The 26,352-nt window shown below is 46.2% G+C and overlaps 1 protein-coding gene across 1 annotated transcript in view; it reads right to left on the bottom strand.

Moving 5' to 3' along the window:
- LOC125450677 (fibrillin-2) overlaps positions 1-25,839 on the bottom strand; it is a 343,642-nt gene extending 317,803 nt beyond the window's left edge. Inside the window, exons 1-4 of the mRNA XM_059642692.1 lie at positions 25,226-25,839; positions 24,135-24,217; positions 3,323-3,421; positions 2,861-2,956 (exon numbers count right to left, since the gene is read on the bottom strand). Coding sequence (XP_059498675.1) covers positions 2,861-2,956; positions 3,323-3,421; positions 24,135-24,217; positions 25,226-25,407 — 460 coding nt within the window. The 5' untranslated portion in view covers positions 25,408-25,839. The remainder of the gene's footprint in view (positions 1-2,860; positions 2,957-3,322; positions 3,422-24,134; positions 24,218-25,225) is intronic.
- Positions 25,840-26,352: the final 513 nt, after the last annotated feature.

Raw genomic sequence — 26,352 nt, 5'->3', positions numbered from 1 at the left:
ATCTCTACATTTTTTTAACAGTGAATGTCTGACTCAGTCTTCCATGTCCCACTATAAACACACTTTCTAGCAAGTAAGCACAGAATGATATTGGCAGTGGGTAAGACAAAATCTGCAGAGAAAATAATACCACTCTCCTGGCTGGAGAACTCTTCAAGGACATGAACATTTAATGGGCATGGGTAGTAGGAAAGCAGATGGCAGAAAAATTGTATCAGCAACTATTTTTCCTACAAATTGAGGAAAGCCTTCACGTCAATTTATTAATGGATTAACAAAAAAAAAACAAAAAAAAGCCTTTTAATTAAAAATGATTCTGCTGAAAGTAGTGGTCTAGATTTTCCAGCTGGCATCAATCATACATTCATTGTCTTTGCCTACAAATTAATTTTCAAACCAGATGGTATTACCCATTTTCATCCATGTGTTCCAATCCTAGCTCAAGAAGAAAGGGGCAGTGCTGACATTTCAGGGCAGATATTTTCAAATAAACCTTTTCAGAGATATTACAACACAGCTCTGGAGAAGGTGGGATCTGAATGAGCAAGTATAGGAGCATTCGTGAAGAGGGAGGATGTGCATTTTAACGGTAGCAATTGCCACATTCAGTTAAAACTCTTAGTTTTTTTAAATGAATGGCCAAGTGAGTGTGTGAGAATGGGAGGTGGGTGACCGAATGAGGTGGCTATGTGGTTAGCCAGGTTGTGTGTGTTAGGTGGTCAGGAGGTTTATCAAGTGTGGTCTGGAAGTAGTTGAGTTGTTCAGGTCGGTTGAGTCTGGGAGGTAACTGGGTTAGGCCGAGAGACTGTGAGATCTGCTCGGGAGGTTGTTCAATCTGGGCAGGAAGTTGTTGGATCTGGTCAGCAGATAGTTTTGATCTGGTCAGGAGTCTGTTGGACCTGGTCTCAGAGCAGTTTGGATGGTCAGGGACAATCAGGTGGCCGGAGGGTAATTGGGTCTGGTCAGGGAAGTAATTCGGGAAATCAGGGAGGAGTCAAGTGCTGAGGGGATAGTCAGATCACTCAGGGATCAGGGGAAAGTTGGCAGTGGATAGGGAAGTGGCCAAATCTGGAAGTAAGTTAGGTGGGGAGTGCGGCCCCATCTAGTTAGTGAATCATCAAATGGTTCGGGGGAAGTTGGTTTGAGCACAGTCAAACAGACAGGATGGTCAGTGTATAACCTAATGGTCAGGGAAAATAATCAGGAGTAGATGGGAAATCAGGATTTGGTGGCAGGGAGGTAGATAGGTCTAATCAGGGTAGTCACATGGATGGCGGCTTATCGGGGAGGAATTGCCGGTGATGCTCAACTGAGTTACACAGCCAACTGAACCTGTCTGAGGTTGCCTGGGTAAGCATCCTGGAAGTATCCATACAGCTGACCAAAGTTTCAGCCCAAGCTCAGGATCAGAGACTTTGACACAGGGTCTAGGACTGCAGGGAATCAGCCCGTTGGAAGCTGAAACATTGTCGAGAGGTTCCATCTACATCCAGGGTTTCCGCAAGACCCAGATGGACATCACCTATATACATTCTACTTCCAAGCAGTCTAGAAAAGGGGAGATCAAAGCTGGTATCTTTAGTGATTCTACCGTCATTTCAAGGAGCTGTTATGGTATCAGAAATAAGATGACAAAAGAAGGTCAGGAATTAAAAATAGATAATGGGAACTGCGGATGCTGGAGAATCCAAGATAACAAAGTGTGAAGCTGGATGAACACAGCAGGCCAAGCAGCATCTCAGGAGCACAAAAGCTGACGTTTCGGGCCTTTGATGAAGGGTCTAGGCCCGAAACGTCAGCTTTTGTGCTCCTGAGATGCTGCTTGGCCTGCTGTGTTCATCCAGCTTCACACTTTGTTATCAGGAATTAAAAAATCTACTTAAAGTATCGTTAAGCTTAATTTTATTAACTGTCAGCAATGAAAGTAAACTCAATCCAATACAAACTGCCATCTCAAGGAAAGAACTGGAGGATACTAGAAGGAAAGTGAACATCTGAGATGACTCTAATTTAAAAACTGTAATGTTAAAATGTATTGCTCTGTCTCTTTTTGAAAAAGTCCTAAGCGTTTAAAAAGTGACATTAGTGTGAAGAGATCATTCGTTTGTTGTTTTGTATGAAATTAGAAAAATCTAAGAAACTTATTTAGTGAAAGGAACTGAACAGCACAGATAAAATAAAGTTCAAGCCAAGATACAGGCTTTTTGTACACACAGGAATAGAGTTTGACTGGGATCTCCAAATGCTGATATTGAAAAGACAGAAGTATTGATTGAAAAATTTGTGCTTGAAGGCTGTCACACCAGGCTCTCACACCCAACACTTATCATTTACTGAAACCTGTGGGAGGGAACCTGCACTAAGCAAGAAACTGATTCAGCAAGCTCGGCACCTGAATTCCCTGTAAGTGCTTCAAACAGACAAAACTTTGTCAAGACGACCAATTTAAAATATGACCTGTGGTGTTATTAAAAAGGGAAAGATTATCGGTCCTATTAGTCTTTTGTTGTTCCCAAAGAAGAAAATATGGTCTTTCGCTGTAGGCTTTATATCAGGAGTCCCGAGCCCTAGGAGATTGCAAAAGTTCCTGAGGTCTTCACATTGTTCTATATATTATAATCATACGTTTGTGACAAATAGTGACTAGAGGAATGCTTACCATTCAATATATTGAGAATTCTCTTTTTATCACATATATAAAAGAGCTAATGACATCAAAAATTTGTCTGCAGATTAAAAATTATTAAAGTCAATTGTGAAAATTAATGTCAAAATGTCCTTCAGTCACGGTTTCAGTAGCACACTGCAATCCTGTTGAGCTGTGATTTATATCACATATCTCCCCGTAAAATCTACTTACGTTGTCCACAGTGAGTTCCTGTGTATCCTTTTTGGCACTGGCAGTGATCTTCAGCACAACTCCCTCCATTCATACATCTGATATTGCATTGTTGGACTAGAAAGGATATTAGTTTATCATTAATCTCGCACACATACCACTATAAAAATGATGGCTACAATCACATTGTTATCTATAGATATTGATCGTGATTCTTTTAATGTGAATTCTACGTCAAAGAAAGATCAGATTAATTTTCTTACAATACAGATGAAACCACTACATTTTCTTGCATATAAGTGAATAATTACAAAAGATTTAATCATTAATGCATTGATTTGATATAATAACTTGAGAAAAAATACTGCATTTTATATTGTGAGTTGCTGACATACATAACCAAAACTGTTACTCGCCTCTGACTGCACTACACAAAGTTAGCAACAATTCTAAGTTAATAAAAGAACATGTTTAGGAACCTACGAGATTTTGTTCCGCAACTAGGTGAGATTTGTCCATTGGAGCAAGTGCACATGTTGGGACGTGAGCAGAATCCATCACCACAGGTGTTCCGACAGATAGCTACAAGTGAGAAGCAAAAGACAATTACTATATGAGGGAAATATTATGCTCAGAGGAGTGTTTGCTTCACCTAACCATACAGTCTCTTGGGATTTCTGGTAGAATTATTGATGAGACCATTAATAACTGCGATAATTAAGGAGTACATAGGAACAAGAGGAGGCCATTCTGACACTCCAACCTGTTCTGCCATTCAGTGAGACTATGGCTGATCTGTAACATGGCTTTGGTCCATATCCTTTAACACCTTTGTTTAAGAAGAAATGATAAAATTCAGATTTAATACTAATAACTGATCAAGTGTATACTGCTGTTTACGGAAGCGAGTTCCAAACCTCTAGCACCCTTTGTGAATAGAAGTGCTTCGTGAAATCTCTCTTGTACAATCTGGCTCTAATTCTCAGACTACATGCCCTAGTTCTTGAAGTAAATTGGAAAGCAATGCTTGCCCTCTGGCCATACACTGTTACATGTAGAAGTCAAAATGCTTCTCTCAAAGTTTCCCTGTTCCTCAAAAACAGTGCTACACTGGTGTCCTGCAGAAAGTTGTGATATACAAATAGTTGGAAAGGTATGATGTTGTAATCCTTATTAACTGTATCCAATAGGCACACCAAATTATGTTATGGTTTGTCCAAACAAGTCTAAATGATTTTTTTCCATCTAATGTTTCCGACAAACAACGTCTTTGGAACTAAAAATTAACTTTTATCACACAGTTTCTCATTCCTTCAGATTTTAATTATTGTTTAAATTCATGAAAAATTAAACAATTTAAATGAAATGTGAGGAATCCTAAGCAGGACATGCAGCATCTATGGAGACAGATCAAACTTCAGTGAAAAGTCATAAAGCTGAATTGTTAACCCAATCTCTTCCTCCACAGGTGCTATCAGACTAACTAGGCACTTACAGCGTTTTGTATCTTTATTTCAGAATCCCAGCACCTTCAGTACTTAGCTTTTATAAATAAAATGTGTTTTTTACTTTATCTTTGTCTCTTTTAATGCTGGCACAGTGGCTCAGTGGTTAGCACTACTGCCTCACAGCTCCAGGGACCTGAGTTCAATTCCAGCTCTCTGTGACTCTCTGCATGGGTTTTGTTTGGGTGCTCTAGTTCCTCCCACAGTCCAAAAAATTTGCAGATTAGGTAGACTGGCTATGCTAAATTGCTCAGTGAGTCCAGGGACGCAGAGGCTAGGTGGATTGGCTATGGGAAATGCAGGGTTACAGGGATGGGATGGGTCTGGGTGGGATGATCTTTGGAGGGTTAGTGCGGATACAATGGGCTGAATGGTCTGCTTCCACGTTGTCAGGATTTTATGATTTCTTGTCTTCTATTTCACTTCCTGCACAAAATTTGACATTAAATTCAGTATTCTACCTTACTCTTCCTGGTTTAGAATCTGTGTAAGGATCCTTCACTCTGATCAGATAAGAAGACACATTGGCTGATCTTACCATATTTTGGTGGTGTTGTTTTGGTCATTTTCCTGGAGAGCTTCTCTCTGCAAGGCCTAGCAGCTTTTTCTCACACAATTGTCCCTAACTACCTTCCACAAACCCAAAGGAGCACCTCTCTTTCAATGCAAGCCCAATTCTCCCACTCACCACAATGGCAACTTCCAATGCCAAATCCCACAGCAAGTTTAGGGGTAAGCTTTGATTTGGTGAATATTGGCATGTTTATTTGGCTTTGAACAAAAAATCTGGGCCATTACCAATTAAAAATTTTGGAACATTTTACTGAATCAATGCTGAATTTATCAATGGTTTTTAAATTCTTAAGTACATTTGTGATAGAAGGCCACATAGCACCTCCCCTCACAAGCGCAAGTGATCAAACACCTGTCCTTTTACTTTCTCCTTCCCAACCATACAAAGTTCCAAATAATCTCTGCTGTTGGGGTAGGAAGTTATCTATTGTTCCTTCAATTTAATATATAATAGTCATTGTTCATAGTATGGTCTCCTCTACACTGTCTGGATCAAATACAGATTGAGTGATCACCCTGCCCTGTTCAGCCCACAAATAAACTGGCCTTAGCCTAAGCCTGTCATTCCAACTTGTTTCTTCATTCCCAGCTAACATCTCTACCCTTAGCCTGCTACTCAATGTTAATGAAGCCCAACAGAAGCATGAGGAAGAGCAGTTTGTTTTTCAGTTAGACAATTTCAAGCTTTCCAAATGAGTCCGAGAGTTCAATAACTTTTATCTAGTTTTACCATTTTATCTGAGACCAGCAGCTGGTAATAATTCTACCATTGTCACTTACTGCTCATCTAAGATTGCTGTATTTTTTTCTTGTCTCATTGCTGCCCCATTTCTCCTGAACACATCACTCATTTTGTCATTCAATCTCTCCTTTGTCCCACCCAGTCACAGACACTGCCCTTTGCGTTGCCTTGTCTTCCCTAGCCCCTTCCTCAGAACTTGCTGAAAGATGATTACAACTCAGCTCTGATGGAAGGCCACTGGCCTGAAATATTATCCAAAATGCACAGGCTCCTTCACTTTTACCACCCCCACTGCCTGCGAGGTGTGTGGGATCACAGCCTCATCGAATGGAGCTGGAGGCAGCAGCTTGGGGCTTGCACCTCCTCCTGGTTATGCCTTGGTTGGAAAAGCTTGTGGAAGACTAATTGAGTCTCTTCAGTGAGCAGCTAATGCAGTTAACATGAAGTTTGTTTCTTTATAGGTCCCATATTATGTGAAACATCAGTGCGGACTTGTTAACCTTTCGCGTGCTAAACAATACAAATGCATCTGCTTCCCTGTGTCAACTTGTATTCAGATTTCTGCCGCTCGGGCTGTGCAAGACCCAGGCCCAAGGGCAGCTGATGACTCTGCGGCAATCCCAACAGCACCAGACCTTACCCGTGAGCCCGGCAAGGAGGCCGACAAAAATCAGGAATGGAGGCTGGACCCAAATAAGTCCCAGGCTTAGGAAAGGAGTGAAGGGGGTACAGTGACAGCCTTGGAAGCCAGGTCGGAAGTGACAAAGTGGAAGACAAAATCTTGGGAAGGGATCCTGTTGCATACAGGGTAATCTTCCCCTTCCAGTGCAATTCTGCAATGCCCCCCACGCCCACTGCAGTCTACCAGCAAATGACATGCCTCTTCTTTTCCTGCACTTAAACCAATTGGGTTAAGAAAAGTGATAATGGGAACTGCAGATGCTGGAGAATCCGAGGTAACAAAGTGTGGAGCTGGATGAACACAGCAGGCTAAGCAGCATCTCAGGAGCACAAAAGCTGACATTTCGGGCCTAGACCCTTCATCAGAGACCCTCCTCTCTGATGAAGGGTCTAGGCCCGAAACGTCACCTTTGTGCTCCTGAGATGCTGCTTGGCCTGCTGTGTTCATCCAGCTCCACACTTCGTTATCTTGGGTTAAAAAAAGGTCCACCAAATCCTGCCTACCCACACCAACCACATTGTAACATAGACAGCATAATATTCAGATCCATTGGCTTTTTTACAACCTCAATAACCCATTAACTATGTTTGTAATTTGAGCAACCTACTGTTTCATGCAGACGAATCCATAAGTGGATAGGAAGTCAACAAGCTAACTACCTGACATATTTTACATGTCACTGCATTCCACCACCCCATTAAAAACACTCATCAGGCGAAATGTGAAACCCAGCCCTGCAACTTCAGGGAAGGATGGGAAATAACATGCTTGTGTCTGCTCTCCCTCTCTTCCCAACCACTGCTAAAGTACACAGCCACTGTTCAATCTACCCATTCTGATGTGGGACATAATTCTATTAACAAAGCTCATATCACTTTGTCAAAATTGACTCCTGTTCTAACTTTCAATTAATTTTCTTGTGCAGAATATGGTAGTAGAGAATGGTTGCTCAACAGTTGGAAACTAAAGAAAAACTGCCAGAAAATTAAAACCTGTGTGTTGTGGGACTTGGCAGAAAGGAAGTGTAAATTAAAGTTATCCTTCCAATGTTCTCTCAGTCTGAACCGCAAGAACAGTAGAAGAATGAAGTGGATATGTGTCACTGGATGAATTCTTATCAAGGAGAAAATAATGTACAGCTCTTTGCTTGTCTCCTCCGATAAAAGGTGAAATCAGAAACACAGTTATCTGCAAGATTGATTCCTGTTGCCACCAGCTGGATAATATTGAGCGTGCGCAAATTCTATCAGAGTGCTTGGATAAAGTCTACAAGGAAAATGAGGATAAAATACTTACGAGATATGGCTTACAGCTTGGAAAAATATCATCATTTCATGAAGGAATACATTACAGACTGGGCTCAGGATGCATTACTTCTACTTCAGATTGAGAGTTTTAAGGTGACCAACAAGTCCAGTGTTGGATCCTGACTCTGTGCCACTGGTGGGGCAGATGGTGTTTGAAGGGGCCAGCTGGAGGACGGTGCCTCGGCTTTCTCACATGCTTTCCACTGTTTGCTTTGGCTTCCAACCAGGCCAATTGGAGACACTCAAAATAGTGGCACTTCTCTCTCCAGCTTAGGCAATCTTTGCCAAGAAATTCATACAAATCAGTGGGGATTTTAGTTAAATGTCAGAGGTTGAAACACTAGCTGACAGAGACAAATGACGTATGTTTCTAGTGGATATCTGTGCATCGCAATGGTGGCATGAGCGGTCAGGGAGAGAGAGAGAGAGTGTTCTACAGTGGCAGCAGGGGAGTAGAGGATTTTTTTTCCTGCAGATGTTTAGACTGTGCTGCACTCTCCTCCATGAATGCATTAGCAATGGTTTGGAGCTCAGCCTGTGAACTGTGAGCCTGCATAAGTGTAGTCTGTGTAATGCAGGTCACTGACAGAGTTTAGGATCTAACCAGCGTCAATCTGTCCAAAAGGAGATGAGTGGGTTCTCCTTTGGGATTTCAATGCTAGAACTGGGAGGAAGCTGATTGAGAAAGATGGTACAGGTACAGCAACATAGTCTTTGATAAGGAAATGCCTAGACAACAGTTTGGCCAAGGAAACGTCTCAGTTTGTCAGAGTCTGCAGTACAAAACCTGATGGCAACACGCTGTCAAACATTGCTGGGCAGCACCATGTCTGAGTAATGGACAGCAAGGGTGTCCATGTAACTTGATTTCTGATGAAGGGTCTAGGCCCGAAACATCAGCTTTCCTGCTCCTAAGATGCTGCTTGGCCTGCTGTATTCATCCAGCTCCACACCTTGTTATCTCAGATTCTCCATAGAGAACCTCTATTATCTCTGTCCATGTAAACTGATTGATAACAGGAGCAGATGGCTGCTTGACCAATCATCACTGACTCCACACTGCCACCTCAATCAGCTCAGTTTAAAAATGGCAACAACAGAAATATGGTAGGGGCATTGTATTTAAGAGTCTTGATGTTATGCTGCATCTCTATAAAACTCTGGTTAGACCACACTTGGAATATTGTGTTCAGTTCTGGTCAACTCATTATAGGAAAGATGTGGAAGGTTTGGAGATAGTACAGAGGAGATTTACCAGGATGCTCTTGTAATCTCTTCAGCTCCATCTTCGGTCCGCCTCCCCCTCTCTCCCTATTTATTCCAGAACCCTCACCCCATCCCCCTCTCTGATGAAGGGTCTAGGCCCAAAACGTCAGCTTTTGTGCTCCTGAGATGCTGCTGGGCCTGCTATGTTCATCCAGCCTCATATTTTATTATCCTGGATTCTCCAGCATCTGCAGTTCCCATTATCACTGATACAATTTTAACCTCACTGCGAAGCCTCTTCCAGGGATGCCTAACCTGAAGAAGTTACCCTCCTCCCTCCGGACCAACCTCAGGGAATCACTCTCCCACTGCAACTCTCTTGTAATCTCTTCAACTCCATCTTCGGTCCGCTTCCCCCTCTCTCCCTATTTATTCCAGAACCCTCACCCCATCCCCCTCTCTGATGAAGGGTCTAGGCCCGAAACATCAGCTTTTGTGCTCCTGAGATGCTGCTAGGCCTGCTGTGTTCATCCAGCCTCACATTTTATTATCTTGGATTCTCCAGCATCTGCAGTTCCCATTATCACTGATACCAGGATGCTACTTGGATTGGAGGACAGGTCTTATGAAGAAAGGTTGAGGAAGTTAGGGCTTTTCTCATTGGAGCGAACAAGGTTGAGAGGTGGCTTGATTGAGGTTTACAAGGTGATGAGAGGCTTAGTTAGAGTGGATAGTCAGAAACTTTTTCCCAGGGCGGAAATGATTATTACGACAGGTCACAATTTAAAGGTGATTGGAGGAAGGTATAGGGGAGATGTCAGTGGTTGGTTCTTCACAAGAGAGTGGCGGGCGTGTGGAATGAGCTTCCAGAAGTGGTAGTGGAATCAGTTAATTTAGAGACTTTTAAGTGACTCTTGGATCGGTACATGGAGGACAGTAAAATGTAGGGTATGCAGGGTAGATTGATCTTAGTAGGATAATAGTCGGCACAACATCATGGGCTGAAGGGCCTGTACTGTGCTGTACTGTTCTATGTTCTAATTCTGTGCAGGAAATTCAATGTTGATACCCAATCAGTTCTTCATGGTCAATCTGACAATGATCAATGCGCAAGATCCACAGAATGTCTACAGAGGTCTGTCCTGTTCATACCGCAGCATAAACAGCTCCAATGATGAAACATCAAGGCTGATTTGTGAGAATGACAAGAGATCCAGCAGTTACTAAATTGCAAGCACAAGATGTTCCTAAACTAGAATCACCACCAAAACTTGGGGGAAGTAAATTAGAGATGCCTGAGTCTGCACTAGTATTTAAGTGACTGGCTAAGATGTCTCAAATGGGCAGGTTCCAGATCCAACTAGTGTTGAAGTAAAGCCACTGTTGAATCAGATGTGCTGCCTTAACAATTTCGTTGGGAATATGCTGTTTCCTCCAATCTTCAAGGAACAAATGAGACTCTTCACAATGACACAAAAGTGTAGAAAATTCAATGATTTCCTGAATTTGGAAATCATTCAGATGCTGAATGCAGGCGTCATTACAAATAGAGAATGAACGGCAGGCAGAATAAAAATGTGAGCACCTGCAACAGAGCCTGCTATTACAGGAGATGGCAACATTTGAAAAACAACACAGGTATTGGGCAAATTGATTCATGAAATGCTCAAAGCTGAATTAATAGGAGCCTTAAGTGCGATTCTACATTTTGTTACACAGTGAACTGCCCAAACCAAACAAACAGGGTACAAAATGATAATAAAGTGTGAAACTAGATGAACACAGCAGGCCAAGCAGCATCTCAGGAGCACAAAAGCTGACGTTTCGGGCCTAGACCCCAACACCTCATTTTCACCATGGACTCCAGTCCCTATACATCTGTATTCCGCATGCAGATGGCCTCAAGGCCCTCCGCTTCTTCCTGTCCCGCAGGCCCGACCAGTCCCCCTCCACCGACACCCTCATCCGCCTAGCCGAACTCGTCCTCACCCTCAACAACTTCTCTTTCGATTCCTCCCACTTCCTACAGACTAAGGGGGTGGCCATGGGCAACCGCATGGGCCCCAACCATGCCTGCCTCTTTGTAGGTTACATGGAGCAGACCCCCTTCCGCACCTACACAGGTCCCAAACCACATCTCTACCTCCGTTACATTGATGACTGCATCAGCGCTGCCTCTTGCTCCCCAGAGGAGCTCGAACAGTTCATCCACTTCACCAACACCTTCCACCCCAACCTCAAGTTCACCTGGGCCATCTCCAGCACATCCCTCACCTTCCTGGACCTCTCAGTCTCCATCTCAGGCAACCAGATTGTAACTGATGTCCATTTCAAGCCCACCGATTCCCACAGCTACCTAGAATACACCTCCTCCCACCCACCCTCCTGCAAAAATTCCATCCCCTATTCCCAATTCCTCTGCTTCCGCCGCATCTGCTCCCACGATGAGGCATTCCACTCCCGCACATCCCAGATGTCCAAGTTCTTCAAGGACCACAATTTTCCCTGCAGAGTGGTCGAGAACGCCCTTGACCGTGTCTCCCGCAACACATCCCTCACACCCCACCCCCGCCACAACCGCCCAAAGAGGATCCCCCTCGTTCTCACACACCACCCCACCAACCTCCAGATACAACGCATCATCCTCCGACACTTCCGCCATCTACAATCCGACCACACCACCCAAGATATTTTTCCATCCCCACCCCTGTCTGCTTTCCGGAGAGACCACTCTCTCTGTGACTCCCTTGTTCGCTCCACACTGCCCTCCAACCCCACCACACCCCGCACCTTCCCCTGCAACCGCAGGAAGTGATACACTTGCCCCCACGCCTCCTCCCTCACCCCTATCCCAGGCCCCAAGATGACTTTCTATATTAAGCAGAGGTTCACCTGCACATCTGCCAATGTGGTATACTGTATCCATTGTACCCGGTGTGGCTTCCTCGACATTGGGGAAACCAAGCGGAGGCTTGGGGACGGCTTTGCAGAACACCTCCGCTTGGCTCGCAATAAACAACTGCACCTCCCGGTTGTAAACCATTTCCACTCCCCCTCCCATTCTTTAGATAACATGACCATCATGGGCCTCCTGCAGTGCCACAATGATGCCACCCGAAGGTTGCAGGAACAGCAACTCATATTCCGCTTGGGAACCCTGCAGCCCAATGGTATCAATGTGGACTTCACCAGCTTCAAAATCTCCCATTCCCCCACCGCATCCCAAAACCAGCCCAGTTCGTCCCCTTCCCCCACTGCACCACACAACCAGCCCAGCTCTTCCCCTTCCCCCACCCAGCCTGTCTCTGCCTCCCTAACCTGTTCTTCCTCTCACCCATTCCTTCCTCCCACCCCAAGCCGCACCTCCATCTCCTACCTACTAACCTCATCCCACCTCCTTGACCTGTCCGTCTTCCCTGCGCTGACCTATCCCCTCCCTACCTCCCCACCTATACTCTCCTCTCCACCTATCTTCTTTTCTCTCCATCTTTGGTCCGCCTCCCCCTCTCTCCCTATTTATTCCAGTTCCCTCTCCCCATCCCCCTCTCTGATGAAGGGTCTAGGCCCAAAACGTCAGCTTTTGTGCTCCTGAGATGCTGCTTGGCCTGCTGTGTTCATCCAGCTTCACACTTTATTATCTTGGATTCTCCAGCATCTGCAGTTCCCATTATCACTGGGTACAAAATGATACATTCCACAGGGAAATGTGAGGGAATCGAGAAAGTCCATGATGATCCAAGTACATGGTACTGATGAAAGGAGCTTTAGCCTTGTGATGAATGCATTGCTCGTGGATACTTTTCAATGTTAGATAGTATTTGTGCTCAACAATAGGTGTTGTGGATTAGTTACAGTTACCTTGGTTCAATAAATATTGCATGTTATAATACAATAGAAGAGTAAATATAATCAATGTAAAGCTAAGGAATATAAATGTATTGCTCGCTTTAGGTTTGATGATGACAACACACTTGGCTCAGGAAACAGAACTGTTACCTCACATAGAATAGCTGCAGCAGGCCATTTTACAAGTCTCCAGTGAGATTACAACAATGTTCAGCAAACTTTTTGTGAAAAAGACACAAATAAAACTTGACATAGAACACTTAAAGGCAATTATATTTGGTAGGCCAGTTGATCTGCAGTTCACCCAGTCAGGACATTACTGCATTTCCTGAACAAAGCCAATATGTTTTCTCCAGCATTGGATAAATATTAATGGCGCCACTTGTTAAGTAGCAGACAGAAAAGTAACAATTTGTCTTAAAGTTACATAAATAATTTGCTTACACTACTTGTCAAAGGTTAAGAATCTTGCTAAAAGAAGCATCAATGGATGTGAGTTTGCTCACTGAGCTGGAAGGTTAGTTTTCAGACGTTTCGTCACTTTTTTTTATTTGAAAAAATATACTTTATTCATAAGATGTACAAAAAATAAAACATATTTACACATCTACCCAGTCATGCAAGCCGCACCGGGTTACCCAGGGGGTACGTACACCAACTAAAGGAAAAAACACAAAGAAAAAAAAAACAAAGCAAAGAAAATACCCTGGCAGTCGTCTCCCCGCGCAGTCTCAGTTGGCCACCTGACCAGTTGGGGAAGGTGCCGGCAGGGCCCAGTTACCAGATAGGGCCCTTTTTCCTATTCTGGACGAGGGGTTTCATACCGTGGTCTTTCCCCACTGTGCCTTGGCGGCGGCTGCCCCAAGCTTGAGCGCGTCCCTCAGCACGTAGTCCTGGACCTTGGAGTGAGCCAGTCTGCAACACTCGGTCGGGGTCAGTTCTTTCAGCTGGCAGACCAGCAAGTTGCGGGCAGACCAAAGAGCGTCTTTCACCGCATTGATGGTCCTCCAGGTGCAGTTGATGTTGGTCTTGGTGTGCGTCCTGGGAAGCAGCCTGTAGAGCACGGAGTTCCGCGTCATGGAGCTGCTCGGAACGATCCTCGACAAATACCACTGCATCCCCCTCCAGACCTCCTGCGCATAGGCACACTCCAGAAGGAGGTGATCGACAGTCTCGTCCACCCCGCAGCCACCTCGAGGGCAGCGTGCGATGGCGCAGAGATTCCAGGCATGCATAAAGGATCTCACTGGCAGAGCCCCTCTCACCGCCAGCCAAGCAATGTCCTTGTGCTTGTTTGAAAGTTCTGGCGATGAGGCATTCTGCCAAACAACTTTGGCAGTCTGCGTGGGGAACCACATGACGGGATCCACCCTCTCCTTTTCCCGAAGGGTCTCGAGGATACTACGTGCTGACCACTGCCTGACGGCCTTGTCGTCAAAGGTGTTTCCTTTCAAAAATTTCTCCACGAAGGACAGGTGGTACGGGACGGTCCAACTATTCGGAGCGTTCCGCGGCAACGAGGCCAGGCCCATCCTTCGCAACACCGGGGACAGGTAGAACCTCAGTAAGTAGTGACACTTGGTGTTTGCGTACTGAGGATCGACTCACAGCTTGATGCATCGCACACAAAGGTAGTCGTCAGCGCGAGGGTGGCGTTCAGTACGTCCTTTCCCCGATTTTCCAGGTCTTTGCACATGGTGTCCCTGTGGACCCGATCCATCCTCGACCCCCAAATGAAGTGGAAGATGGCCCGGATGACCGCAGCAGCATAGGTCCAGGGAATAGGCCTGGCCTGTGCCACATACAACAGTACCGAAAGCCCCTCATACCTGACAACCAGGTTCTTACCTGCGATGGAGAGGGACCGGAGCGTCCACCTGCCCAGCTTCTGCTTCAATTTGGTGATACACTCCTCACAAGTCTTAGTGCACGCGCCAGCTCCACCAAACCAAACACCCAGAACCTTCAGGTAGTCTGTCCTGACGGTGAAGGGGATGAAGGAGCGGTCGTCCCAGTTCCCAAACAACATGGCCTCGCTCTTACCCCTATTGACTTTGGCACCCAAGGCCAGTTCAAACTGGCCGCGAATGTCCAATAGTCTACTCACCGACCGACGATTGGTGCAGAAGACGGCGACGTCGTCCATGTACAGGGAGGTCTTGTCCTGAAGGCCTCCGCTGCCTGGGGTAGTCACGCCCTTCAGGCTCACGTCCTTCCTGATGGATGCGGCAAAGGGCTCCACACAGCACACGAACAAGGCAGGAGAGAGCGGGCAGCCCTACCTGACTCCAGATCTAACAGGAAAACTGTCTGATTCCCACCCGTTGATCGAATCTGTGCTAACGATGTTGGCGTAGAGCAGCCGGATCCAATTGCGGATGCCCTCCCCGAACCCCAATTTGGAGAGGACGTCCCTCATGTAAGCATGAGAGACCCTGTCGAAGGCCTTCTCCTGGTCCAGGCTGACGATGCAGGTGTCCACCGGCCTGTCCCGCACATAGGTGATTGTATCCCTGATGAGCGCGGGGCTCTCAGCGATCTTCCTGCCCGGCACAGCACAGGTTTGGTCAGGGTGAATCACCGACTCCAGGACAGACCTGACCCGGTTGGCTATGACCTTGGCCAGGATTTTGTAGTCCACGTTCAATAGTGAAATGGGACGCCAATTCTCAATTTCTTCCCTCTCCCCCTTCCTCTTGTAAATGAGGGTGATGATGCCCTTCCTCATGGACTTGCACATTTCCCCTGCCCGAAGCACACTATTGTACACCTCCAGCAGGTCCTAGCCGACCAGGTCCCACAGAGCGGAATACAGCTCGACCGGTAAGCCTTCGTTCCCGGGAGTCTTATTCCTCTCCAAGGACTTGAGGGCTCTGGTCAGGTCATCCAGGGATATCGGCCGGTCCAGCCACTCCCTCGTGCCATCGTCTAAGACCTCCGTGATAGACGACAGGAATGACTCGGAGGCCGTGCTGTCCGTGGGGTTCACATTGCAGCATCCGGCATAGAAGGATCTGCTGATCCTCAAAATGTCGGGCTGAGACGACGTCACTGAGCCGTCGTCCTCCTTCAGCCGGCTAAGCACAGAGCTCTCTTTGTGCACCTTCTGAAAGAAGAAACAAGAGCACGTCTCATCCTGCTCCACGGAACGGACCCTGGACCGGAAGATTATCCTGGAGGCCTCCGCGGCGAAGAGCGAGGCTTGCTGGCCTCTCAACTCGCGGAGGTCCTCCGTGACATCGACCCCCATCAACTGCAGAAGGAGCAGGTTCTGCACCCTTTTCTGGAGTCGCGACAACTTTCCCCGCCTCTCTCTCGCCTTCCGAACACCCTTGAGGACAAAGAACCTCTTGATGTTCTCCTTCACTGTCTCCCACCAGTCGCCTGGAGACTCAAAGAGGGGTTTCATGGTTCTCCAACCGGCGTACTCCCGCTTAAGCTCCTCGACATTCTCTGGGGTCTACAGAGTCGTGTTGAGCTTCCACCTCCCCTTGCCGGCCGGCTGGTCGTCCTGTAAGTGACAGTCGGCCAGCAGGAGGCAGTGGTCAGAGAAGAACACCGGCTCGACGCCGGTGGACCTGACCGAGAACGCCCGTGACACAAACAGGAAGTCTATCCTTGAGCGAATAGACCCGTCTGGCCGCGACCAGGTGTATCTCCGCTGCGCTCCATCTGGAGGGTGCTGAAGACATCGAGCAGCTTGGCGTCCTTCACCGTGCCTATCAGGAATCTGGACGTGATGTCCAGTTGACTCCCCCCACCTGCTGTCCCCACGCCGGATCTTCCATCTGCATCGATGATGCAGCTGAAGTCTCCGCCTAGGATGACCGGCCTGGACGTTGCCAGCAGGGGTGGAAGCCGCTGCAGGACGGCCAACCGCTCATTCCGTACCACTGGGGCGTACACGCTGATCAGCCTCAGGGGAGCGTTCCTGTAGGTGACGTCAGCCACTAGGAGGCGCCCCCCCCCACCACCTCCAGAACTTGAGAGATGGTGAAGTTGTGCCCCTGCAGCAGAATAGCCAGGACCGAGGAGCAACAGTCGTTACCCCCCGACCAAATTGAAGTCCCACCGGTCCAGGCGCCGGACCATTTCCCATTCCTGCCGAGGTGCGGTATCCCGCACTCCTGCAGAAACAGGAGGTCCGCCTTGACGGTGGTCAGGTAGGCCAACGTGGACACACATCTTGCGGTGGACTTGACACTGCGCACATTAATGCTCGCAACTCATACCCCCATTGTGGGCAGTGACCGCAGTACCCTCCCCAAGTCCAAGGTCCAGCCCCTCCATCTGTCCCTTCATGCACATTGCCCAGGCTAACTGCTGGATGCTCTCCGAGCTCAGGAAACCATCCGTGCTGCCTTCCGGGCGGCATCCCCCCGTCGGGGGTACGGAGGCAGGAGAGTCTGGCTCTGGGTCAGGCTGGGGACGTGCTATTTCCTCCTTCACGCCTGGAAGTTCCGGGAGTCCCTCCAGGGCCCCAGCAGCACTTGGCTGGGTGTTGGAGGGAGCCTCAGGACTCCTTCCATCACCTGGAAGTGGGCTGCTGCTTTCCTTCTCCCTTGAGATCTTTAGCTTCTGCTTTGGGCGGGCCTCCTCCAAATCTCCCTCGTCAGAGGAGCTCTTATAGCCCCCCTGTAGCTGCCTCTTCCCACCTGATGGTTGTGGTTCCTGGGCCCGTCGATGCACCTTCCTCCTCGCTTTCCGGACCGTCGTCCACTCCCCTGGGTCGCCTGTCGCCGCCTACATCGGCTCCGGGTTGTCGGAGGGGAGCGGAGCCTGCAGGGGTGCTTTGCTGGCCTCGGGCCCATCCTGCGGGGCTGGGCCCTCCTGCATGACCTGGCCCTCCTGCACATTAGTGGGGTCCTTGCAGGGCCCTGGTGCCTTCCTCTCCCTTGGGGGGGGCTTGCCCCGCATTGCCCCTGCCGGCGACCTGGGCGTAGGTGGTCCCCTGCCGCGTGCATGCCCTATCGAGGTGGCCCGCTTCCTCGCAAAGGTTGCAGCGTTTTTCTCGTGGGCAATCCTTTGCAAGGTGTCTCTCCTCCCTGCAGTTCCTGCAGATGGTGGCTTTGCAGTCGGCCGCCACATGACCTGACCTACCACAGGCATGGCAGACTTTAGGTTGCCCTGCATAGGTCAGGTAGCCCTTGCTCCCGCCGATCGCGAAGCTGGATGGTGGGTGTACGATGTTCCCGTCCGCGCCCATCCTCAGCGTCACCTTGACCTGCCTCTTACTCGTCCAGATGCCAGAGGGGTCCATGATGTCAGTTAGGTCCCCTTCCACCTTCACGTACCTTCCAAGGAAGGTCAGGACATCAACTGCTGGCACATGCGGGTTGTACATGTGTACAGTCACCATACGGCTCCTCTGCGCTGGCATCACGAACAGCGGGACAGCAGTCAATACAGAGAGGGGGCCCTCACCTCCTTTCTCCTTGAAAACCGCCAGGCAGCGCTCGCAAAGCTTGGCACTCCTGAAGGTCACATCATAAAAACCTCCTCCAGGGAAATCCTGCAGGCAGTAAATGTCCGCAGCAGCGAACCCACAACAGTCCAACAGGACCCTCTTCACGAAGAAGGTGCGGTCCACAGGTGCACCTTCATTCACCTTCTTCACGGAAACACGGATGGTGTTCCAGACCCCCTGACCTGGGGCACGAGCACTTGCCGCAGCCATCGTTGCAGGTTGGCTGCTCCCCTGAACCAGCGTTAGGCCGAAGCCAGCATTAAGATCCACTGGTTGCAAGGGTGCACAGCCAACCCGACGTCTTCCTTTCACCTCCAACACAGCGCTCTCCTCCTCTCGGTCCACAAGAGAGTGGGTCTTTATTTTGTTCCAGATGTAAGCTGGTTCACTGAGCTGGAAGGTTTATACCCAGATAATCAGTCACCATTCTAGGTAACATCAGCAGTGAGCCTCCGACGAAGCGCTGGTGTTATGTCCCACTTGCTATTTATCTGTTTAGATTTCTTTGGATTGGTGATGTCATTTCATGCATTGGTGATGTCATTTCCTGTTCTTTTTCTCAGGGGATGGTAGATTGGCTCCAAATCAATGCGTCTGTTGATGGAGTTCCGGTTGGAATGCCATGCTTCTAGGAATTCTCGTGCATGTCTGTTTGGCTTGTCCTCGGATGGATGTGTTGTCCCAATCAAAGTGGTGTCCTTTCTCATCTGTATGTAAGGATACTAGTGATAGTGGGTCATGTCTTTTTGTGGCTAGTTGATGTTCATGTATCCTACACACCACGCTTCTATGGACTACTCAAAATTCACAAACGAGGAGCCCCCCTCAGACCCATAGTCTCGTTACCTGGAACACCAAAATACAGATTAGCCAAGGAGCTACACCGAAGACTAAAACGGGCCCAGAAACCATAACCACTCCCCCCAACATAATAGACATTTCCGAAATGCCTGCCAGACTACTCTGACCTCTTGGCATCAGGGTAGCCCACAAACCCACCTACACACTAAAACAGCAGCTAATGAACTTAATAGACCCTATACAGACAACAAACAAAACAAACGTCATCTACAAAATACCTTGCAAGAACTGTGACAAACACTACATTGGACAAACAGGCAGAAAGCTAGCCACCAGGATACATGAACATCAACTAGCCACAAAATGACATGACCCACTATCACTCGTATCCTTACATACAGATGAGGAAGGACACCACTTTGATTGGGACAACACATCTATCCTAGGACAAGCCAAACTGAGACATGCACGAGAATTCCTAGAAGCATGGCATTCCAACCGGAACTCCATCAACAAACACATTGATTTGGAGCCAATCTACCATCCCCTGAGCAAAAGAACAGGAAATGACATCACCAACGCAGGAAATGACATCACCAACCCAAGGAAACCTAACCAGATAAATAGAAAGCGGGACATAACACCAGCGCTTCGTTGGAGTCTCACTGATGATGTTACCGAGAATGGTGACGAAACGTATGAAAACTAACCTTCCAGCTCAGCAAGCAAACTCACATCCAGAACCTCAACCTGAGCTACAAATCTTCTCAAAACTCGTTAGAAGCAGCTATAGTTCATGCAGAGCATATGAAGCTAATTGAAGGGATCACTGAGAATTACGAAAACTATTAAAGGAAACCACCACATCCCAATCAGAAACAATGCAATCAAATGACCTGAATGAGGTAATTGCCATGGATTTAAAGGTATGGAACAAAGACAGAAGTATTTTCACCCTACAACTTCTAGACCAGGAGACTCAATTTAATCTTTCTACAATAATACATTGCAAGAATGGAATGTTAGAGTCTTAGTGTGGGCAAATCTCACCACTGATCATCATGTTGTCTGGGACCATCTGCACAACTGCTTACAATAGGGTTGTTTTTTAACTGCTACAATCCCCTTTTAGGGTAGGGATAAACTCAGTCTGAGGACATGAAAAACAATTTGCTAGTCTACTGGGAAGGGGCAGAGTATTATTTAAATGGCAATAAATGGAGAAACATCAGTGTATAACAGGACCTGGTTGTCATGAACACCAGTCACTGAAAGTGAACATGCATTTGCAGCAAACAGTTAAGTAGGCAAACAGTATGTTGACCTTCATTGTGTAAGGAGTTGAGTACAGGAGCCTTGAACTGACTCCGTCCTCCACCATGACCCTTCTCTGCCTGACCAAGCTCAGCTTCACTTTCTCTTTTAACTGCCCTCACTTTGTTCAGGTCAAAGGTATGGCCATAGGCCCAGTTATGACTGTTTCTTTGCAGAGTATGAGGAATGTTCCTTGTTCTAATCCTTCTTGGGCCCCCACCCAAAATTCTTTTTCTGGTACATTGATTATGTCGTTAAAACTGCTTCCTTCTATCATTCTGAACTGGAACAATGTATCAATTTCACTTCCAATTTCCACCTTGTCCTCAGCTTCACTTGGTCTATCTCTGAGTCCTCCCTTCCTTACCATCACTGTTTCCATTTCCAGGGATAGACTGGCCACCAACTTCCACTACAAACCCACCAACTCTCACAGTTACCTTGACTATACATCCTCACACCCTGCTCCCTGTAAAGGTTCTATTCCATTCTCTCAGTTCCTCCAGCTCCATCTCTTCCTCATCTATTCTGAAGATGCCACTTCACACCAAGGGCCCTCAGATATATCCACGTGTCAATTTTGCCATGCTGAGAATGTTAATATTTTACTGAATGGTTTATCCCTTGAATTACTTCAGCAACAGTGTTACTATACATTTCTAATTACTGGGAAAATATATTCTGCTATGATCAAGAGACCATTATTGTGAATTTAAATCTCAACCAGTTTTATCTGAGAACAAGAAAATATTTCTTCTATTATTTATTTTGTTGTTACTAAACAGATGGGAATAAAGCCCAATCCTATAATAGGGCATCCAGTTCTGGTCGCCCTATTATAGGAAAGATGTGGATGCTTTGGAGAGGGTTCAGAGGAGGTTTACCAGGATGCTGCCTGGACTGGAGGGCTTATCTTATGAAGAGAGGTTGACTGAGCTCGGACTTTTTTCATTGGAGAAAAGGAGGAGGAGAGGGGACCTAATTGAGGTATACAAGATAATGAGAGGCATAGATAGAGTTGATAGCCAGAGACTATTTCCCAGGGCAGAAATGGCTAGCACGAGGGGTCATAGTTTTAAGCTAGTTGGAGGAAAGTATAGAGGGGATGTCAGAGGCAGGTTCTTTACACAGAGAGTTGCGAGAGCACGGAATGCGTTGCCAGCAGCCGTTGTGGAAGCAAGGTCATTGGGGTCATTTAAGAGACTGCTGGACATGCATACGGTCACAGAAATTTGAGGGTGCATACATGAGGATCAATGGTTGGCACAACATCGTGGGCTGAAGGGCCTGTTCTGTGCTGTACTGTTCTACGTTCTATGTTCTATGTTCTAAAGCCGCATTATAACCCTAGGATTCTGCCTGTCTGTGAAAATTCTTGATACGTCATAAGAAACCAGAGCTGCCATTTGGCCTGTCAGTCCTGATCCTCTCCCATCTATTTTTAATGTCAGCAAATTTGGATATATCACACACTATCCTTTTGTCTTAGTCATTAGTTTAGATAGTAAATGAGGCCCTAGGACAAATCCTTGTGGCACTCACTAGTTATACCTCTCCAATCTAAAAAACACCCGTTAATCCTGATCCTGTCTTCCATGTGTTAACCAATCCTCAAACCATGCAAGTATGTTACTCTCAATGTCACGAGCTCCTATCTTGTACAATAGTCTTCTATGTGGCACTTTATCGAATGCCTTCTGAAAAACCAAATAGCTTCCAACTATTTGTTATGTTGTATTAACTGTGCTTGTTATATCCTCAAAGTTTCTGGTAAATTTGTCAAACATGATTTCCTTTTCACAAGATCACATTGACTGACTGATTATGTTAAGCTTTTCTAAATTTCCTGTTGTTTTATCCTTGGCAATGGAATCTAGTACTTTTCTAACAACAGAAATCAGAGTAGTTGGCTTATAGTTTCCTGCTTTCTGTCTCCTTCCCTTCTTGAATAGGGTTATCACATTATTTTTCTTCCAATCCATCAAACCCATCCCAAAATCCAGTGAATTCTGGTTAATTTTGACCAGTGTGTCCACTATTTCTGCTGCCACCTCTTTTGAAACTCTTAAACGTACATTGTTGGGTTCTATGAACAGATGTACCTTCAGTATTATTAAGTTATGAAATACTTAATCCCTCATTATAGAGATTCTTAGAAAATCCTTCCTGCCATTTGCACTTTCTTATCTTTAGGATGTTTATAGCAACTTCCATAACGAAGACTGATGCAAAATATGAGTTTAAATTATTCGCCGTTTTCCTATTTCCTGTTTTAAAACACAGTTTCAATCTCCAAGGGTCTTACATTTAAGTGATCTACCTTCTTTCCTTTCATAAATCCATAGGAGTGGTGCTGTTTCCTTTTATATTACTTGTCAATTTACTTTTATAATCAAAATTCTCCCTCTTTATTAGCTCTTTAGCTCGCCCTCAAGCTGAATTTGAAAGTCTAACATGTTGAGATCACTATCCCTGGAGAACCCTTAACTATGAGATCTTTTAATAACTTTACCCCGTTACACATTACAAGATCTAAAACAGACTGTTCCCAAGTAGGTTCTGCAAATGCCAATCAATGTTGCTGAGCCGAAAGTCACCAGTAATAATGTTATGCTCACCTAGGCAACAATTACACACCTTTCTACACCCTGTCCTCAGTGCCACCCTTCTACCTCCCTGTCCTCTCTCAGCTCCTACTCTGCACCCACTTGCTCTCTCCATCTCCCTAACTGGCCTACACGCTCTCCTTTCATTCCTCTCTAACATACCTCCTGCTCTATCCCAGCTCCCACTTCCTTCCCTATCCCAGTTCACCACACCCACCCCACCACCATGTGGCTAAGTCAACATCTATAAGTCACAAATAAGGAGTGTCTTGGATTACTCCCAACTTGCATGGATGGGAACAGCTGCAACAGCATTCAAGAAGCTTGACACCATTGAGGACAAAGCAGGCCACTTAACAGACATCCCATCCATCACCTTCAATATCCACTATCTCCATAACCAATGTGCCATAGCAGTGATGTTTACCATCTACCAGACACACTGCAACAACTCACCTAGGCACCTTCAAAAGCAAATTTTTCAAACGTGTGTCTTCTAACGACACCACAAACTGCAAGTTTACCTCAAGACCACACAACATCTGGTCTTGGAAACATATCAGCATCCCGTCACTGTCATTGGGTCAAAAGCTTAGAACTCCGTTCCTGGAAGTATTGCACGTTTACCCACAATGCATCTGCACACCACCGTACCTCGCCACCGCCCCCCCCCCCCCCCCGCCACCCACAACCTCCAAGACTCAAAAGGGGGACAAGCAGCATTCCAAAAAGGAAGCTTACAATTGGGCGAAGGCAACAAATGCTGGATTAGCAACAATGTCTACATTCCTCCAACGAAAAAAGATGCACAGCAAACAATATCCTGGCACTCCAAATGTTTTGATCTTCCTTTCATCCTATGTCACTGCTGCTGATAGAAGGAATAGGTTGCGATGCCACAAACAGTAATTTTCCATTTGCACCAAAAGTGGTAGATGCAAGAGATTGCAAAGCCATTGTACGATACAAAATGTTCTGAAAAGGAATCATATTAGACGCTAAGTTAACTTTGTTTCTCTCTCCACAGATACTGCCAGACCTGCTGAGTTTCTCCAGCAATTTCTGTTTTTATTACTACTGTATATTTGTCACAACTATTTTCCATTTATTGTGTCCAGATGTTTTGTTCCTACAAGCTGTACATTTTATTTAAACATTGCCATGTGTTCAAATATTACATTGCATCATGTAATAATCCCATTGTATAAAATATTAACTGGCCCTTGTTAGGACGAGCTAGACTTACGGACAATACACTGGTTTCCACCAGGTAAAGTTTTCCATCCGGGGCAACAGTAAGAGTGAAATCGAGATCCACAAACATTTGGCCTGTAATGCAAACATTGAAAATCAACCCATTTAAACATTAAGCAAAACACTTTACAATGGAAAGACAAGAATTGTCACAGATCAAATAAAAGCAATACTAATTTCTATTTTAAGAATAATCAACAGAGTAAATATACGTGGAAAAAATGTTATATCAAGTTAGAGTTTTTCAAAATGATTTTCTGTGATACAAATTTATGCGGAGGATTGGAAACTTGGCAAATAACGGAGTATAAGCTACAGAAAGGAACGCTATACGCTATACTGGATATTGTAGGCTAGCAGAAATGTAATAATTCGCAATAGAGATGTTAATTTATAAACTCGTAAACTAATAATTTCGCTCACAAAAATTTTGCTGAAGAGGGAAAGTAACAGTCTTTTCGAAATAAAACGATTTCCTATTTTGTTCAAAACGATTGCAGCTAAGTCTATGTATTCTGTACTGTATGTATCGTCTAGGGGTTTCCCCCACACAATTAAAAAAAACACTGGCTTTGACTTTATCCCGTGAAGATTTATTATTTTATTGTAAAGGAAGTACTTGTTAAAGCTTGAAAAAAAACACAAACTATTAAAGAAAACATGATTCACTTCGGAGTTTTGAAGTGCGCGCAAAGCATTGAGTCGATTGAGGTCTAACCGCTTTTGGAAAAACTGTGGAATAGTCACCGAACACTTAAGGTCAAGATGCTTCTCAGTTTTGCCGAGTAGATACCCAAAACACCCTCCCCTGACCTTCCTCAGAATACACGGTGACATTTTCAGTGGTGGGATCTACCATCTGTATTATCGCTGACCACTGTTAGGTACAAACACATTGAAAAAGATTGCAATCCGGAAACTCTCTAAGAATACACTCACTGCACAATTCCTGTCAAAGTTAATGTGGGACAGGTCAGTAAGGAATGAGCTTTTACACTAAAACACAAGCCAAGTACATCTTAAACAAAATTAATGATTCAAACCCATACACATTGTGATTTTAAAAGGAATTTATGGAGATACCCTCTCAACATATCATGCTGTCCTCTCCGTCTCACTCTGTTGGTCGCTGTCCTCATTTCATTTGGGTTGAATCTTTGAGCTTCCAACTTTCTTGCATACTGCTGTCCAGAGATATTCTCCACGGCGATACCTGCTATAGCTATCCACGCCAGCAGAACTCTCCAACAGCACCGCATCCCCATCCTGGGAACACACCGGCTCCTTGGCTTGTGAGAGCAGATCCAGATCAAGTTGTTATTTTGTAATCAAAACAAGAGGATAACTTCACACAGTCTCTGGAAATGAGGGGCGTTCACGCGGTAACAACACGCGATCCTCTCAGCCGTTCTTCAATGAAAGCTCTGGAAATGGTGCGATTTCCTTTCGTCAAACACAAGAATAAAGTTTACAAAAGAAAAGATGGAAAGGATTTTTTTTTAGCTGCGGTAAGTGCGGGCAGCTCAGGACCGTGCTAGGCGGAGAGCTGGGGTGGGGGGTGGCTGGCAGGAGTTGGAATGCATGGATAGAAAGCCTGGCCTGGGAGAGCGACGGCGTGCCCGGGGCTCTGGGAGCGGAGACTGAGAAGCTACAGCGCAAACCCGGCCTTTTCACTGTCTGCACTCACTGGGGAAGGAGTGTGGGACGTGGGGCTGGCTTTAGATCAGGAGGAGGAGGAGAGCTCCCTCAGCCACACACATTTCACAAGCTTGGCTGGGTAGTGCAGCCCCAAACGTACACGCTCAATGGCCAGTCCTGCCTTCCCTTGTGGAGACTTTTTTTTCCCATCTTTACGCCCAACCCCGCTGTTTGCAAAAGCGATTTGAAATCATTGGAGACATGAATCCAAATCACCGCCGATATGTATTCCTAAATGAAGTAGCAGGAAAGCTAGACTAAAGCTTGGTATTTCCCCAGACCTCTGAGTGCCGCCAGGCGATGTCACAGGGAAGCACACGCACCAGCGAACCAAAGTGCTCACCTGGGCACCAGTCACACACCATTCTGATACCGTATAGCACTCACCTGGGCACCAGTCACACACCATTCTGCTACCCTCCAGTCCTCACCTGGGCACCAGTCACACACCATTCTGCTACCCTTCAGTGCACACCTGGGCACCAGTCACACACCATTCTGCTACCCTTCAG

Source organism: Stegostoma tigrinum, chromosome 3 (genome assembly GCF_030684315.1).
Source record: "Stegostoma tigrinum isolate sSteTig4 chromosome 3, sSteTig4.hap1, whole genome shotgun sequence".
NCBI classification, from domain to species: domain Eukaryota; kingdom Metazoa; phylum Chordata; class Chondrichthyes; order Orectolobiformes; family Stegostomatidae; genus Stegostoma; species Stegostoma tigrinum.
This window is presented reverse-complemented; position numbering and strand designations above follow the sequence as displayed.